At 39.1% G+C, this 12,028-nt stretch overlaps 1 protein-coding gene across 1 annotated transcript in view; it reads left to right on the top strand.

Annotated features, from left to right (window-relative positions):
* LOC309550621 (piggyBac transposable element-derived protein 4-like) overlaps positions 1-11,235 on the top strand; it is a gene marked incomplete at both ends in the record, with an annotated part of 103,189 nt that extends 91,954 nt beyond the window's left edge. Inside the window, one exon of the mRNA XM_082250959.1 lies at positions 10,691-11,235. Within this exon, the coding sequence (XP_082107085.1) occupies positions 10,691-11,235 (545 nt within the window). The remainder of the gene's footprint in view (positions 1-10,690) is intronic.
* Between the last annotated feature and the right edge of the window lie 793 nt (positions 11,236-12,028).

The raw sequence follows: 12,028 nt of genomic DNA, 5'->3' as shown, positions 1-12,028 counted from the left end.
AAATCCGTTAAATTAGCTATCAGGGGCTCAAAGTGAAAAGAGGGTTTTCGTTGTTGTCTTTTCCCACAAATGTGGTGACCACACAGAAGTAGACAACAACAAACAAGTTTTTCCTATAAATGTTCTACATTCTATAAAGGAGTTACTAGCTACTATGTAACTTTTTATTGTAATCCCTTTGTCTCACTTAAACGCTATGTTAATAAAATAATGATATTGTGCATTAGATGGCTGGCTTCTGTTGGACTGGCTGCTATACACACAGAATGAACGTCGGACAGTTTTTCTTGAACCGGCCGATGTCGTCTGACATTCGGCCTGTATGTAGGGGGCATTTGCATGAGAGCTCACAGTGGTCTGTTCTCTAGCTGTGCTGGGAACTCAGTTTACTCTCCCCCAATGATCAGACTTGGACACCCCCACCCCCCCCTGCACAGCTCAGTTTGCTGCTGCTTCTCCTCCCCCAGCGCTAATGAAGCTGAGAACAGCGGGAATGTGATCGCTTATAAAAAAAAACTGAGAAAAAGGTATTAATAATGTTTTTTTATGAAAAAACAAATTTAAACCCGCGCTGCACAATAGTGATAAATTATTCAGTGAAAAAACTGTGAGAGTGTGCAGCTGCTGCAAACACTAAGAAATTCTTAGAATAAATGAATAAAAACAAATTTATGCAGCGCTAGCAACAAATTAGTGACAAAAATTATTTAAAATGAAACCAATCTATATCATATAAATTCAATATATAATGATAAAATATATCAATCACATTAAAGTGCATGAATTTCTATAATAATAAATTAAAGTGCATAATTAAACTAAAAAATTAATATATTTTCCAGTGTAAAATTTAAGTGCATAAATGGTGAAATAAAGTCCTTATTGATGATCCAAAAGGTGCCAAAGTGCCAAGTGAATAAAGGTGCTTGTGAGGTGAAGGTGCCCTCTTGGTTCCCCACTCACCGGAATTTGATTGTATAAAAGCCCTTAATTTTATTGCACATTTGCCCAGGATCTGATGTGGGATTCCTCCGATGTGTCCTCCGTGTTGAAATCGTCCCCAATATCACCATTAAAAGAAGAGAGGGCCATACATCGTGAAGTACGTAAGATATAATTTATTTCCCCAAAAGCGATTGAATACTTACAAGATAAAAACGTTAAAAAGGCATATAGCAAACAAAGCAAGTGGCGCCGCTCTTAGCGTGCGTTCCACATACAGGAAGTTCCCGACCGGAAATGACGTTACGTCCGCAACCGGAAGTGCATCAACGCGTTTCGCCGTCACACACAGCGTCTTCAAAGGACATCACTTCCTATTGACAGAGGCTCTTTATACCGTAGCCTCTCCTACATCATATCCGGATTTGTTTAGGGAACGTAACTTTACTTATCTTAAATTCATTTGTCATATGTCTATTGTTGGTCTAGCGATATTAATCAACTATACCAGAATTTTCAAATAAGCTTATTTCATGATTTTAGAAAATATATGGACGTTTCTACATCCAGGCGTAACTTCCTGTTTACAAATATAAAGTCCTATTATACACTCGCAATAAATATTCCTCATATTGATATACAATAAAACCTATAGAGCTCAAATTATTGGAATTCCTAGAGCTATTTAATTATTTATGATGATAGGTTTGGATTAATTATTATATTGTGCTATATTATAGATATATGAATATATTAAATAATTAGCAATAATAATAGTGTTATATTTTATTAATATTAACGGAGATATAATAAATTACCATAATTTTTAAAACAACTTTTATTAAGAACTATTTATATAAAAACATAAATTTTATTAAAACCAAAGATAGGAGGCAAGAATATAAATAACTAATGTTATATTAATTAAGGAGGGTTCTACAGAGCAGGAGGAGGTTTTTAGTCTTATATATTTTTATTAAATTGACATAAAGAAATATATATATATTAAATTATTGTTTTCAAGCTGATAAAAAATATTTTTGTTGAAAAACATTATTAAAAATATAAAATATATAAAATAAATTAAATATTATAAAAATATTTTAAGGAAGGTGAGAAATTAATAATCAGTAATTTTTCATAATTATTCTACCAATCGGATAAAAAACAGTTCACATCTACATCCACATTCAAACCTTTAGGCTGGAGTGTTTCCAACCGGTGGATCCATTGTGTTTCGTTTTGTGACACTGCTTGCTTTAGGTTGCCACCCCTCCAATGGGGTTCAATTTTGTCAATTGCGCAAAAGGATAATAAGGTGGGATTACTTTGGTGGACCAGTTTGAAATGGTGGGAAAGGCTGTGGTTTTTAAACCCTTTTCTAATGTTTGAAACATGTTCCCTAAGTCTTATCCTCAACTCTCTGGTGGTCCTACCCACATACTGTAACCCGCAAGGGCATGAGAGGAGGTATGTCACATGCGTGGATGCACAAGTAATGAATTTTTTCATTTGATATGTTTTACCGTTAAAAGCAGATTTAAAAGTCGTATGTTTTCTTTTTCTGAATTTGGAGGTCCTGCATATCATACATCTGCCACAGCTGAAAAACCCATCCTGATCCCAGAACGTCCCTATTTTTGTGGGTGGATTGACTACATTGTGAGCTAACTGTAGTCTTAATGTTTTGGGTTTCGTATATATAAACTGTGGCTTGGATGGAAGGAGAGTTTTGAAAACATTGTCTTTTAATAGAAGGTGCCAGTGCTTTTTTAAAATCTTCTCCATTTGTGTGTGTTGTCTTGAGAAGCTGGTCAGAAAGGCCATACTGTAATCTTTCTTTTCCTTTACTCTCTTTTTGAATAAGTCCTTCCGTTTGATATTTTTGACTTTATTTTTAGTATTTTCAAGATCTTTCCTTCTGTATCCTTTTTCTTGGAATTTTTTAATGATTAAGTCGGCTTGTTCTTCGTAGTCGCTTTCTTTATCACAATTTTTCCTAATCCTCATTAGCTGGCTGTTAGGGATTGTATTCAGCCATCTGGGATGGTGACAACTGCCAATGGGGATGTAACCATTGGCATCTACTTCTTTAAAGTGAGTCTTAGTGCAAAATCTGTTAAAATCCTTAAAAATACTCAAATCTAAAAAATTAATACTTTCGGGGCTGCTAGTGTGGGAGAAAGAGATATCATAGTGGTTGTTACTCATAAAATTTAAAAACTGGTTTAATGAGTTCTGGGTGCCCCTCCAAATGATAAAAATATCGTCTATGTATCTCTTGTAGCTCAAAAGTTCTTTTGGTCTGTTGTTAAAAATTTGCTCACTTTCCCACTTCCGCAAATGTTTTTTTATATCTATACAAATATTTTCTATTTTTAACTGAATAGGTTATTTTACAAGGTGATGGTTAAAAATCACTTTAAGGTTTAAAAAAGCAAAGGAGGTTACAGCATCTCTACTGGGTTTTTCTTAATCTTTGTGTCCCTATGTGAAGATTATTCTCTCACTCTCTGTCCATTGACTACTGTCAATAATACAAGAACTATAGGAACTCTTTCCAATGGGGACACAGATATTCTGACCCTTCTCAAAATTATTTAAAACAAGGAAAAAAGTAAGCGTTTTTGTCAACAATAAAAAAAAAAAAAATGCACTGGCTATACATCTTTATATGAAAAGGTAACCATAGTCAGCACACATTGGGAGAGCAAAAACAACACATGCCATCTGTGACCTTACGGTGTGAAGAGGGGGTATCTTAGCAAAATACATAGAAGACGGCTAATGACATCATTCTTCCAGTCTTTTCTAATCAGAATAATTGTTCCACAAAAAAGGGCTTGACTTGAAGGTTAAAAAAAGCCAAAACTAAGTCAAAGAAAATATGGGTTAATAATCAAAATGAATAAAATGGAACTCTGCGACCTGCTGGGGTGTTGAAGTAGGAGAGATTAAGACAAAAAGTGGCCAGGGGAGAGAATGACTAATGATTTGTAATTAACGTTGGAGAATGAGTGTTTAGCTGAAGACAAAATACCACCTACTGTGTACTGTTCTAAATGCTGCCGTTTTTCCTGCATATTTTACTGACATCCTAACACTTCTGCACAGTAAAAAGTAAGATTATGTGAACAATGCAGGACAGCCTCAAGTTTAATTGTTCAGTTATTCAAGTGAAAAATACAGGTTATGTTGTCCGAAAAAAACTTTCTATAACCTGATAAGTATATGGTAGACAACGTACCCTGTAAAAACATTTACGGTGATCAACCATAACTTTTTGACCAGCCACCGAATATTGAGTAGGTCCCCCTTTGCTATCAAAGTCCTGATCCATTGAAGCACAGATGCCACTAGACCCCTGAGGTATCTGGCAACAAGCCATTAGTAGCAGATCCTTTAAGTCCTGTAAGTTGCAAGGCAGGGTCTCCATGGATCAGACTTTTTTTTCCAGCACATCCCACAGATGCTGGATTCGTTTGAGATCTGGAGGATTTGGAGGCCAAGTCATCACCTCAAACTCATTGTTGCGCTAGTCAAACCATTTTTAAACCATTTTGGCAGTGTGACAGGGCGCATTATCCTGCTAAAAGAGCCCAATGCCATCAGAAAATACAGTTTCCATAAAGTGGTGTACTTGATCAGCATCAATGTTTAGGTAGGTGGTACATGTCAAGTAACATCCACATGAATGGCAGGACCCATGGTTTAAAAACTAAAATTTTGTGCTGAAGTGTCACTATTCGATTTCAAGTACAATTCTACCACACACTGGGAGATTAATTCACTGTAAACAATTAATGACTGCCCCCTCACTACAGTATATCTTCATACTTGATATAAATGAACTAAATAAATAAAACTATGTTGTGCTATCATACAATTACTTAAAAATGCATAAATAATTCATATCTGTCCACAGTAAATAATTCAAAACATAAAAAGTACATGCCATATCATAAATTCAAAAAGTGCACAGTGTAAATAAATAAAATAAAAAATCTAATTTAACCTCTTTACGACCGTGCTATAGCTGAATGACAGCTACAGCGTGGTCACACTTTGCAGGGAGGGCGTTACCGCAGGCATCTGCGATCGCCATGTCCTTGGGACACAGCTGATCACAGATCGTAGTTAAGAGCCAATTATGTGATCAGCTGTGTTCAATCCCAACTGATCACAGTGTAAACAGGATTTGCTGGCTATCAGCATTCCTCTCCTTACACTGACAGCGCATGAGCAGAGGAAAGCCAATAACCAGCAAATCCACACAGGGGACATCTATACTGATAATCAGGACACTGATCATCAGTGCCCTGATTATCAGTTCAGCTCCAAAAGTCCCCACCAGTGCTGCCAATCAGTGTCCACCAGTGCAGCCAATCAGTGCCGCCTATCAGTGCCAATCAGTGCTGCTTATCATTGCCCATCAGTGCCACCTATCAGTGCCCATCTGTACCACCTATCAGTGCAGTCTCATCAGTGCCCATCAGTGCTGCCTCATCAGTGCCCATCAGTGCAGCATATCAGTGCCCATCAGTGCCACCTATCAGTGCAGCCTCGTCAGTGCCTCCTCATCAGTGCTGCTTCATCAGTGTCCATCAGTGCCACCTCACTAGTGCTCATCAGTGCAGCCTTTCAGTGTCCATCCGTGCAACCTCATCAGTGCACATCAGTGAAGGAAAAAATGACTTATTTACAACATTTTATAACAGACACTAAGAAAAACTTTTTTTTCAAAATGTTCTGTTTTTTTTTCATTTGTTTAGCAAAAATGAAAAAAAAAACCCCAGTGTTAATTAAATACCACCAAAAGAAAGTTCTATTTGTCTAAAAAAAAATGATAAAAATTTTGTTTGGGTACAGTGTTGCATAGCTGCACAATTGTCATTCAAAGTGCGACAATTTTATGGTCCAGTTTATTAAGGCCCCAGCTAGGAATGATGCTCTGCTGGACCTGGTAATCTCACCATGCAGACATTCTTACCAATATTCATATAAAAGAACACTGGGTAGTAGTGACCATAACATGATTTCATTTAACGTTAGCTGTAGGCAACAAACACATACAGGAAATACAAAAACACTTAACTTTAAGAGAGACATTTTTCCAAGGATGAGGGCTGCTCTCCAAGACTTAGACTAGGAGGGAATATTGGCCTTGATGAACACAGAACAGAAACGGGAATTCTTCAAAAGGACTGTTTGTAAACTCATGGCCAAATTAAAAAAAAAAAGCTATAAATAATAAGAAAAGAGCTTAAAAAATATATAAAATGAAGAAACACTATCATTGTTTAAATGTTACAAAGAATATAACAGAATATGTAAAAAGGAAATCAAGGATGCAAACATTTTAAACGAACAACAGATTGCAAAAGATAGTAGCCCCAAACCCCAAACAATTCTTCAAATATATTATTAGTAAAAAGCTCAGGTCTAAGCATGTAGGCCCTTTACAATAATCTGGAGTGGGTGACTGGGGAGAAAGAGAAGGCAAATGTATTTAATACTTTATTCAGCTGAGTGTATACAAAGGAGCTTGGGGGAGCTCAAGTCCATAATGGGGATGGTATTGAAACAGCCCAAAATTATCCATAATGGCTCAAAAGTGATATGGTCCTGAATTTTTTAGAAAGAATAAAGGTGGATAAAGCACCTGGACTAGATGGCATACACCCACGGATCCTAAAAGAATTGAGCTCTGTCATTTTAAAGCCATTGTTTCCAATTTGTAGGGACTCGTTAATGACTGAAATGGTACCACGGGATTGGCGTAGGGCCAATGTGATGCCCATATTTAAAAGGGAACAAAGTCTTTACCAAGTAACTATAGACCTGTTAGTTTAACGTCTATAGTCGGGAAGATACCAGAGAGTTTAATAAAAGACCACATAGATGAGTTCTTGCTGGAAAAAAATATTTTAGGCAACAGACAGCATGGAATCATGAAAGACAGAATTTGTCAAACAAACAGATTTCTTTTTATCAGGAGGTTGGACAAAGGGGTGGCTGTGGACGTAGTATACTTGAATTTTGCAAAAGCTAATGTGTAAGAGTGCTAATGTGTAAGGTAAAGTATACAGGCTTGGAAAGATCAGTTTTTAAATGGATAGAAAACTGGCTAAAAGATAGAATTTCAATGAGTAGTTTTTAATAATTCTTACTCTGAATGGTCTAAAATTATTAGTGTTGTACCCCAAAGTTCAGTGTTGGGTCCCTTACTTTTTAATAACTTTATAAATTATATAGGGTCTGGGATTAAAAGTACCATTTCAGTGTTTGCAGATGACACCTAGCTATGCAGTGGAATAATGTCCTTACAGGATGTCTCCAACTAACAAGCCAACCTCAATGAACTGTTTAATTGGGCAACTATGTGGGCAATGAGGTTTAATGTTGATTAATGTAAAGTTATGCACTTGGAGCTAAGAATATGCATGCATCATACATAATAGGGGGACTACAACTGGGGGAATCCATAGCGGAGAAGGATCTGGGTGTTCTGGTTGATCATAAGCCTAATAATAGCATCAAATTCTAAGCTGCGGTTTCCAAAACAAGCAAAGTCCTTTCTTGTATTAAGAGAGGTATGGACTCCAGAGAGAGAGATATAATTTTGCCCCTGTACAAATCATTGGTAAGGCCCCATCTAAAATATGCAGTTCAGCTTTGGGCACCAGTTCTCAAAAAGGATATCAGGGAACTGGAGAAAGTGCAGAAAAGGGCAACCAAACTGATGAGAGACATGGAGGAGCTCAGCTATGAGGAAAGATTAGAGGAACTGAATTTATTCTCTCTTGAGAAGAGGAGATTAAGGGGGAATATGATCAACGCGTACAAAAACATAAGGGGTCCATATAGTGAACTTGGTGTTGAGTTATTCACTTTTAGGTCATCATGGAGGAAAAGAGATTTTGTCTCCAAATATGGAAAGGTTTTTTCACCGTAAGAGCTGTGAAAATGTGGAATAGACCCCCTCCAAAGGTGGTTCTGGCCAGCTCAGTCGATTGCTTTAAAAAAGGCCTGGATTATTTTCTAAATGTACATGATATAACTGAGTACTAATATTAAGAGGTAACATTGATCCAGGGAAATGTAATGCCTCTCGGGAGATCAGGAAGGATTTTTTTCATCTGCTATAGCACATTGTATCTTGCTTTGCTGGGGTTTTTTGCCTTCCTCTGGATCAACTGTGGGTATAGGATTGTATATATGGGATTGTATAATTTTTTTTTTTTTTTAATGGTTAAACTAGATAGACTTTTGTCTTTTTTCAACCTGACTATCTATGTAACTATGTGACAGCAGATGACCAAATGTGATCCTGAAGGCTTTTCACCACAGCGAATACCACCTAATAACTCAAGCCGCTTACCAGACCGTATGACCTCAAATCAGGAGATCTAGCTGCACATACCTGAATGGATGGCTAATTTCCTCTTATCCCACTCAAAGCCTGGTATAGGTATAGGTGGATTGAGCTCAAGCCGGGAGGGTGGATGAATGCACAGTATGCCTCACTAGGTCCGCCACTGAATGCTGCTTATGCCTCTGTCCACATCCACAGCCATAACCACTGTCAATCAGTTAAATCAGAGCCATGCATGTGAAAAGAAAGAGAACTCTTTTAGTGCAGTAATAGGAACAGTTATTCTTATTTAAACCTGGACACCTCAAGAAAGCAGCATATCGTGTAGATCAGATCTAGCACCCTGACATGCATGATGACGTCACCACCAAAGCTCCGCCTCCCACATTTTGTTCAAAGGGACAGCGTCACTGGGGCGATGGAGAACAGAAGAGGTAGTGTACAAAAAGGACTATATAAGCCCATTTCATTAACATACTAGAGGGCACTACCACCAACTAGGTATCAAGATTAGGCTGCTGCCGTATTACTGAAGCCAAAACAACTCAGAATAAATAGCATTGCAAAACTCAAATGGAACTAAAAATAAATAGAAATCCTGATATCAAGAGATAGTAGCGCTATCTAAGAATTAAAGTGATTGTAAAGTCTTGTTTTTTTTGTTTTTGTTTTTTTTTTATACTTACCTGCAGTTGGTTTTGCACAGAGCAGCCTGGATCCTCCTCTTCTCAGGGCCCTTTTCGCTGCTCCTAGCCCCTCTCTCCTGTTAAGTGTCCCCACAGCAAGCAGTTTGCTATGGGGGCACCCAAGCCGAGCTGCAGCTCTGTGTGCCCATTCAGAGCCAGAGCTGTGGTTTGGCCCCACCCCTCTCTTTCTCCTGATTGGCTAAATTACATTGATTGACAGCTGCAGAAGCAAATGGTGGCACAGCTGTGTCTCAGCTAATCAGGAGGGAGAGTCCCGGACTGCCCTCGGATGGCAGAGCAACTCTTGGACATCGCTGGACAGAGAGGGGGCTCAGGTAAATATTAGGGGGTGCTGGGGAGGCTGTTATACACAGAAGGCGTTTTATCTTAATGCATAGAATGCATTAGGATAAAAAAAACCTTCTGCCTTTACAATTCCTTTAAGATTAGATGCCCTATAGCATAACTAACCTGGTACTATCAGAATTATAAAAAAATATATATGTTAAAAAATTTAAATGTAAATAAAAAGTCAAAGAAGAGATAAAAATTAATACAAACTAGGGAATTCTAGGAACATAAACTATTATTAATAAAACATTTGATGTCCCATTCAACATTAAGTCCAGAAGGAGTCTCTCGCTTGGATATTTCTATTACAGTCTTACTGCCCCTCCAATGTGAAACAAAACTCTCTATTCCAATCAATTTCAAGTATGAAGGATCCCTATGATGTTTTAAAGCAAAATCTTTAGAAAGACTGTGGCAGTGGAAACCCTTAAGAATATTCGCAAGGTGCTCTCCAGTCTTGACCTGCAGGGCCATTTTAGACCTGCTCACATACTGCAAGCCTAGTCTTCTGCAAGAGCATTGCAGAAGATATATCACATTCCTAGCAGGTAATAAAACTATGTATTTTATAGGTCTTTTCAGTATTAGTAGATTGAAATTACTGTGTTCTGAATGTATTTAGACCACGGCATTTACAGACAGGACATTTCTGACAAGGAAAAAAGCCTTTTAGATCTTAAAAAAAAAAAACAGGGACGTACTGGTCTCTTAACCTTCCTAGCAGTGTTCCCGAGTGTGGTTCGGGGTTAAATTTCAGTGCCAAAAGCAGGAACCCCCTAGCCACACTCGGGGTAGCGCTAGTAAGATCGCTGGATCCTGGTAGAGGGGTTACTTACCTTATCCCCGGGATCCAGCTATGTATGCGGGCGGTGTGCGGCGGTGGAGCTTCCTCTCGATCCTCTGTGACCCCCGGCTTCCGTCTCCTGCGACGTGACGTTCGCAGGGGGGCGGAACCGGCGGCAAATTCAAAAAGTATATGCACAAACACACTGATACACTGTAATCCTATTGGATTACATTGCCAAAATAAAATAAATTGACCTTTGATTGCCCCCCAGTGCTTTCTCCATTGCACTTCCTACATTTTTCCAGTACCTTGTGTCTGGATACTGCAGAGCGACCATGGCATCAAACAAGCGCGCCGCAACCTCAAAAGCGGTATATGACCTGCTGGGCGACAGCGATACAGAATCGCTTGCAGAGTGGAGTGATAGCGATTCGTGGGGAAGTTCGTCATCGGATGATGCTGCGACTGTGCCCAGCGATGTGCGGACTTGGTGCTCGATCGACTGCGGTACGGAGCACGTAGCGCCCCCAAGGTTCCTATTTACCGGAGCACCTGGTATCAAAGTGGATGTTGAGGATGACAACCCCTTGGCATACCTGCAACTCTTTTTGACAGATGAGGTTATTGAAAAGAATGTTGTGGAAACCAATCGGTACCAGGAGCAACAAGCCGCAGCGCATCTGCGGTTTTCAAGGAGCAGGATGTGGGAACCCGTGACCAAAGCGGACATCTGGAAATTTCTGGGCCTAATTATTCTGCAGGGAGTGGTGGGGAAACCCCTGCAGAAGTGGTATTGGACCACCAACAAATTACTGGCCACTCCTTTTTTTGGCACGGTTATGTCGGAGTACAAATTTTCGCTCATTATGAAGTATTTGCACTTTACAAATAATGACGAATTTGACGAGACTTCTCATCCAGCTCCGAAGCTCAAAAAGATTTGGGACATTTATCAACCAATTTTGAAAAATTTCCAGCAGTCCTATGTCCCAGAAAGAGACATTTGTATAGACGAAAGTCTAATGGCCTATAAAGGGAGACTCAGCTGGATACAGTATATTGCGTCCAAGAGAGCACGCTTTGGCATAAAGTAATTTATGCTGTGTGAATCCAGCTCTGGATATATTTGGAATTTGGTCCTATATACCGGGAGAGGAACCAAATTCAACGAAAGGTTCAGCAGCTATAGAATGGCAACCGCTTCAGTTCTGACGCTGATTGATCCTCTGCTGAATCAGGGGTACTGTGTCACCACAGACAATTTTTATACATCCCCAGAAATGTTTGAGTTCCTTCTACAACACAAGATGGATGCGTATGGGACCATCAGAGATAACCAACGTGACATGCCCCCCACCTTTGCCAACAAAAAGCTCAAGCCCGGAGAAATAGTTGCCTGGCAGAAAGGGAAAAAATGTTGGCACTGAGATGGCACGACAAAAAAGATGTCTGCCTGATGAGTACCATCCACAACACCTCTACTGTCATGGTACACACAAAAGGTGGAAAAGATGTTATGAAACCACAACTGGTCATGGATTATAACAACACCATGGGAGGTGTGGACAGAGCTGAACAGGCCATGACTTTCTATCAGGCAATGCGGAAACAACAAAAAAAATATTATGAAAAAATATTCAGGCATCTCCTCGAACAGTTTTTGTGGAACGCATTCATTCTCCTAAAAAAGAAGAGTGACAGGCCTGTGGTTTATGAGGACTTTGTGTGGAAAATTGCTGAGCTCATATTTCTCAGGCACCAAACACCAACAGTAAGTAGATCCGGACGCCGTGCTGCTGGTGTTGTGAGCCCCGAACGCCTGACCAGTCGTCACTTTATGGACCACATTCCACCAATGGAAAAGAAGTCTGCACCCACAAGGATGTG

Source organism: Pelophylax lessonae, assembly GCF_965119305.1.
Source record: "Pelophylax lessonae genome assembly, chromosome: 3".
NCBI classification, from domain to species: domain Eukaryota; kingdom Metazoa; phylum Chordata; class Amphibia; order Anura; family Ranidae; genus Pelophylax; species Pelophylax lessonae.
Note: the sequence above shows the minus strand (reverse complement) of the source record. Positions and strands in the feature narration are given on the sequence as shown.